This window comes from Conger conger, chromosome 12 (assembly GCF_963514075.1).
Source record: "Conger conger chromosome 12, fConCon1.1, whole genome shotgun sequence".
Classification (NCBI taxonomy): Eukaryota; Metazoa; Chordata; class Actinopteri; order Anguilliformes; family Congridae; genus Conger; species Conger conger.
In genome coordinates, this window is record NC_083771.1 from 11,765,262 (window position 1) to 11,771,980 (window position 6,719).

The window sequence follows — 6,719 nt, forward strand, 5'->3', positions numbered from 1 at the left end:
ATCACAGGCTACACTGCAAGATGCAAACCACTAACAAGATGACCAGGTGACGGTTTGCAAAGTCGTACCTTAAAAGTGCCTGCAGGGTCCTGGAATAAGGCTGTGTGAACAGAGACCAAGATTGACTTGTATCAGAGTGATGACATGAACAAAGTGTAGAGGCTTACAGGAACTGCCCATGAAACAAAGCACTAGGCTATCGCTAGCTCTTTCTTCTATTGTTTATTTTTCTCAGCCTCATAATGGCTTCCACGACTTGCATTGGCACAAATTTTGGTCCTCATGTTGGCCCTCGTGTTGGAAAATGCCAAAAACGGACTCCAAAAGGCAATCAAAAGTTAGAATCAAGACTAGATACTGAAATCTTTCTTAGAGTTGCACAAAGGAAGTGATTGAATACACCAGATGAATCAAAAATTGCTGAAAACTATCCAATTACTTTTGGTCTCCTAAACAAGGGTCCTACCCGGGTCACCTGATGGATGTAAACCCTCAAGTTAAACATGATGGTCCGCACTCTGCTGGAGTGCAGAGACAAAAGAACAGAAATTGTATGACTGTCCAAATACTTATGGACTGCACTGTATTAACAGCTTACCATGGGCCAATGCCAATTGCTGTATTGTTATTTTTCTCATCTTTTTTTTTTCTTGCAATTTTTCCGACTCCTAGCGAGAGGAGAGGCTAGGAAAATGAATGAAGACAGGCAAATCGAGAACGTGAATTAGGCAAATGGAATGTCCTTGCTCCTTGAAATGTCACTTACAGGTGTGGCAGATGGGGAGAAGTGGATCCACAGGTCGATCATTTATACATCAGGCATTCAGAAAAAATACTGCCAAGGACGCACTGATGTTTTCCTGCTCAAAGGAAAGATTGGTAGTTCCTAACTTCTACCTCCTAGAAGGAACATTTAAGGGGTTGGAATATCCTTAAAGATGGTGGACCTTGATCGATTCCTGGGTCAGGAGCAAGGAAAGGAAACGTGGAGAAAAATAAGAGACTGGAATGAGCCCCATGTGTGTCATTCTTTATGGATTATGGATTTCATAGGTGTGTACGGAATCCTGTCCTGCATGGAATCTGGTTTTCGCACTGGTTATAGTTACTGCCACATTGTTGGTCCTTCATGTTATGTCATCTGTTCTGGACAAGTAACTGTGTTGTGCTGCAGTTTTCATTGTCTTAGAGTGGTCAACAGAATCAAAGGCTTTTGCTACTGTTGACCACACTATCTTGGTTAAAAGGCTAAAGAATTTTGGTGACTCCTCTAGTCTGGTTCTTTAACTATTGTTCCAATAGGGTGCAGTGTGTAAAATTGGAACATTGGGTGTCTCACCCAGTCCCAGTCCCTGCTCCACACCCAAAATCACTTGATGGCATGAATGTGGAAGTCGTCATATCCTATAAATATCTAGGAATCCAGTTATATTCCCATAAAATATCCACAATTGCACCTTGTATTCCTCCATAAATTGGCCTTCATTACATATTAGATGTACTGTACACGTCACTAGTTCACTCTCATTTACATAATCCTTCTTAGCTTGACTCATCCTTTTGCATCATCATTTGCAACAGTTCTTATATCCATCCTCCTCCACCTACATTACCCAAACCTCCACACTTATACTTCTGTCCCCTAAGCAAATGGCTCCTCACTTCAGTTTTATGCCCCCAATGACAGGAAATAAATGCAACATAACCCTTAAACTGGACACCTTTATCTCCCATCCAACTTTAAGAACTCTTTTTATGGACATTCTGATGGCTACAACTGCTTCTTACTCTCATTACAAACCTGGCATATTGTACCTCATCTGGCGTGTTCAGTTGTTGGTGGTATGATCTTGATATGCAGTTTTGTATGTCGCTTTGGATAAAAATGTGCGCTCAATAAAATGTAATCTCAGGCCTAACATGATTCACTGTTGTCATATTTTTCTGCTGTGCCTTTTCTTCTCAAAAATCTGACATTCCAGCTGAACTTGCGGGATGTTTGGGTGCAGGTGTCTGTTCCAGCGGTTAATCAGCCATCTTCATGGTGGGTAGAATTCCTGTGTGGTTCTGCCAGGTGGTGGCGGGGGAGGGCATGAGGGTGGGGTCGGGGGACTGGCCCATAAGTAGGAATGGGCCAGAACCAGAACCTACGAACCTGTGAAGCTCCCAAACGTAAACGGATGTGAAGGGACAGGCACTTTAAAATTGGGAGGGGGGGTGGGTGTTTTTAGAAAAATCAACATCTTGCAATCCCGTTTAAGTTTATATATTATTTTAATTTGGCTTAAGAGTACAAATATATTTCGCAGTTTTGCAAGGTCATTCACATGTGCACTTCTAGCGTAGCACAGAACATTTTCCACTTACGTACAACTGCAGATCCTGAATGCTGAGAAATGTCAGTTTAGTACATTGTAGGGTCATCTGTTTTGGTAACGTGCACCTTAATTCTCTCGCATTCATAAGAAAGGCCTAAAGGGCTAGCACCCCTACACAATCAAAGACTATGAAACCACTCCCATTAACAACATTGAAATGCTACCTGGACCAACGACATTGAAGGGACTGAGACTGTAGAATAATCTACATAAACCTTTGATGTCAGAACGAAGAAGTAATTGCATATAGCGTCAAACAGTAAGGTTGGGTGTCGAGACAGTGGTCTTACTAAATGAGGTTGATACAGTTGTAATTTTATATAATTACACTTAATTGCATGATGACATTGTAGTACTGCTACAAATATCAATTATTACAGTTAATAAAGGCTATCTCCTACCTACAGTACATGTAAAGTATTAAGGGTTTAAGCTGCTGATTTTCACAGAGTGGTTCAGAAATACATTCAGAATGGCTGGTGATTTGGTGATGTAATTAAAGAGAGGCAGCCCACCGGCCAAAGCAGACCGCATCAGGGCGGCTGGTCAATTCCACTTCAGTTCAGGAAATGGAAATTCAACGAATGAAATGGAATGCTGATCATTTTTTTTTTTCAGTTACCGTCCAGTAGTGAAATGGGTCCCGACTGTACTGTACTGCACTGCACCGGACACGTTTAAACTACGGGACGCACACGAGCGCGCTACGCCTGCTCTGGGGGCGTCTGCTGCAGGCCGCTGGGAGCGTCCGGCCCGCTGGTGCTCTCCTCGCTCTGCGTGAACGGCTCCTCTCCCGCGTGGAGCTTCTGGTGCTTCTTCAGGGTGGACTGGTCGCTGTAGCTCTTGCCGCACTGGGCGCAGGCGTACAGCTTCTCCTTGGTGTGGACCTGCTCGTGCCGCTTGAGGTGCCCCGCCCGGCTGAAGCTCTTCCCGCAGGAGGAGCAGCTGTACAGCTTCTCGCCCGTGTGAGTCCGCAGGTGCAGCTTCAGGCTGCTCGCCACGCTGAACTTCTTCCCGCACTCGGCGCAGCTGTACGGTTTCTCCCCCGTGTGCATCCTCTTGTGTATGGTCAGGTGTCCCGCCTGGCTGAAGGTCTTCTCGCACAGGTCGCAGTGGTACGGCCTCTCCCCCGTGTGAACCCTGTAGTGTGTCTTGAGGTCGCCCATCCCGTTGAACCTCTTCCCGCACTGGCCGCAGCAGTACGGCTTCTCCCCGGTGTGGATGCGCTGGTGGATGCGCAGGTTTCCCGCGTTGCTGAAGGTCTTCCCGCAGACGGTGCAGCTGTAGGGTCTCTCCCCCGTGTGGGTGCGGAGGTGCACCTTGAGCTGGTTGTGCTCGCTGAAGCGCTTGCCGCAGTGGGGGCAGCCGTAGGGTCTCTCCCCTGTGTGCACGCGCTTGTGTATCCTCAGCTGGCCGGTGTGGCCGTAGCTCTTGCCGCACAGGTTGCAGCTGTACGGCTTCTCCCCCGTGTGGGTGCGCTTGTGAGCTTTCAGGAGGTCAGCGCGGCCGAAGCGCTTGCCGCAGTAGCTGCAGACGTGGGCCTTCTCCCCACTGTGGCTCTTCAGGTGGATGTTGAGCGACCCCACCCGGGTGAAGGTCTTCTCGCACAGCGAGCAGTGGTACAGACCCTCGGCCGTCCTGCCCAGCTCCGATCGGTCCAGGCTCAGGCCGGGGGCGGCGGTATCGATGCTATAGACCAGGCCGCCCAGCCCTCTGCTGTCTGCGGATGAGCTCCCAGGATCCTCTCTGTCCCCGGAGGGACCCAGCCCTGAGTAATCCTGGAGGAAGAGGTCCTTGGTGCTAAACTCCGCTTCGCAGAACACCTGACTCACGCCGTCGCACCCAGTATCGCTCTGGCTCTCCCCGAACTCCTCGGATCCTGACTGGACCAAACCTTCGGCCTCGTCCTCCGCGGTCATGTGACTGTCCGACACGATGGTCACCCTGACCTCGCCGTCGCTGTCGGGTGCGTCGGAGTCGGCGCGGTGCGGGGAGGGCGGGTGGGTGTAGCCTGGCTCCCCGCTCTCCGTTTTGATTGGCTTGGTGGCCAAGTTGAGCGGCGACTGCGCCCTGGAGAGGTCCATGGCGCAGCTGCTCTCCGCCTCCCGCTCCTTCTTCACGTGCTCCAGTTTGAGCGCCGTCGTTTCCGAAGTCGTGTCCGCGCACTCCGACCCCGGCGCACGAGGACCGCGCTCGGCGCCCGGCTCTGCCTTGTAGAGGGCGCCATGGCGACGGCTCTGCTTGTACCGCCGCCGTTCCGCCGGGCACAGCTTGCCGTCGTTCAGGGTGGACTGGATCACTTGCTTCTGGATGGACACAGCGGCAGGTTTGGGGCTCGACTCCTGGAGGAAATTTGCGCTTGGGGATTCAGGGACGTGGAGGGCGCTAGACTTCAGTTCAGCTTCTGGTGAGGAAGACAATGTTGATTTAAACCAGGTATTTCAACCGATGGAATTGATCAATTACCCCTAAAATGTTTATAATTCAACAGATTGATGTTTGTGAAATGTGTTTGCCAGGTCCTGCTTTGCAGAAGTGGTGATATAAAAATTTATCGGACTTGTGTAGGTGCAGATGTTTTTAAACTCTTCCTTGCCTACAAGACTATACGCCTAAATAACTTAAATTATGAGTCGGCATGCAGCCAAAGCTAAGGTGGCTAAGGCGCATGACTGGGACCCAGAAGGTTGGTGGTTCAAGCCCCAGTGTTGCCATGATAAGATCCATGCAGCTGTTGGGCCCACATTGCTCCAGACGGGATTGGCCCCTGTTTAGTATAATCAAGTCACTTTCAAAAAAAGTATTAGCTAAATAAATCATGTAAAATGTATGTATGTTTCAGCAATTTTGTCTAGTTAACATACTTACTAACCATTCATCTATTTTAAGCTTTCAAAGGTCAAATTAGATTACCCTTGAGCAATAGTTCCCAATCCTCTCCTCGGGTATCCCCAACCAAATCCAGGTATTTCATGTGTTCCACCGAAAGCACACCTGATGCAGCTTATTAAGTCCTTGATTCGTCGCATCCGGTACGCTTGAGATGCAACACATCCAATACCTGGATCTGGCGGGGGGTACCCAATGAGAGGTTTGGCGATTACAGTAATCATAATGATATTCGTCCTTGATCACAGACACGGCTGAATTAATGGATTTCTTATTCATTACAATCAATGAAACAACAGCTAAGAATATTGTGCGTATCCTGTGGCACCGTATAAGATCTGACGCGCATTAACCAAACTTTTGCTAGGTGTTTTAACACGCGAAGTGAATAATAGCCACCAATAGATCAGGCAGACTAACGTCAATAATGCTAATAAATGCCATTTCTGGCAGTTTGCTTGCTCGTAATTTGGTAAGCTTTAACATACTTTCTCACTCCAGTTCTCGCTGTATGCAATAACTGAAGAAATATCTCACCACCTTGCTTAGTAGCGCTAACAATATTTTATCTTCTACTCACTCAGTTCCACTGCATCCTGTTCTCCAAATCTTTCGTGCAACCTCCGTTTCAGATCCTCGTTTTCAGTCTCAATTCGCTGTATTCTGCCCTGATACTCAACCAAGGTCTCGTCCACCGACTCCAATATGTCATTAACGGTCGCCTTAAATATCTCATTTAGAGACGATTCCAGAAATGCCTTTAGATTCTTCGACTTAGACATAACGTTACCTGACTACCGCAAACGGGTTAATATGCGATTGGATCCTGTATCCAGCTCTTTAAAAAAATCTAAAAATATATTTGATTATAGTTTGTTATTAGCCGCTGTTGCTGCCGTGTCCGGAACAAAGCCGTCGCTACCCAATGACGCGTCCTTGGCGTGCTTTCTGCTGTTTTGATACACGCCCACTTTTAAGTGCACCGCCACCTGTAGTGTGGGAGTACCCATTACATTTATTGTTGAAAATGTTTGTTTGTACTCGGCATGTGACTCCTTTTATTTGTGGGATTAGTACGTATTTGCTTGCATGTCCCGTATTGCAAACTTTGACTGACAAGTATTTGACTGACAGGGGACAGCCTGTAGCCTAGTGGTTAAGGAACATGACTGGGACCCGGAAGGTTGGTGGTTCAAACCGGTCTCTGACGGTCATTGAGTGTCTTGGATAACAAATATTTTATTATTTTACTACCCTTGGAGTACCCGTGTATGTTTCTGCATAATCAAATATGGTTCAGGAGATAAAGACCAGAAATTCATGTCTCCTGAAAATTAATTACTGGGACTTTCATGGAAATCTAACCAAAGTTCCATTCATAGTGCTGCACCACTGTTCTGTAATAACATAACAAACGTTGTAATGAGAACAGGCCATTCAGCCCAGCAATGC

General features: G+C 47.6%; 1 protein-coding gene across 1 annotated transcript; it reads right to left on the reverse strand.

Moving 5' to 3' along the window:
• Positions 1 to 2,255: 2,255 nt before the first annotated feature.
• On the reverse strand, positions 2,256 to 6,194 carry LOC133142458 (zinc finger protein 572). Its single transcript, XM_061263689.1, has 2 exons — positions 5,848 to 6,194; positions 2,256 to 4,782 (listed from the first exon to the last, which is right to left on the reverse strand). The coding sequence occupies exons 1-2, from the start codon at positions 6,047 to 6,049 to the stop codon at positions 3,083 to 3,085; spliced, it is 1,902 nt and encodes a 633-aa protein (XP_061119673.1). The 5' UTR covers positions 6,050 to 6,194; the 3' UTR covers positions 2,256 to 3,082.
• Between the last annotated feature and the right edge of the window lie 525 nt (positions 6,195 to 6,719).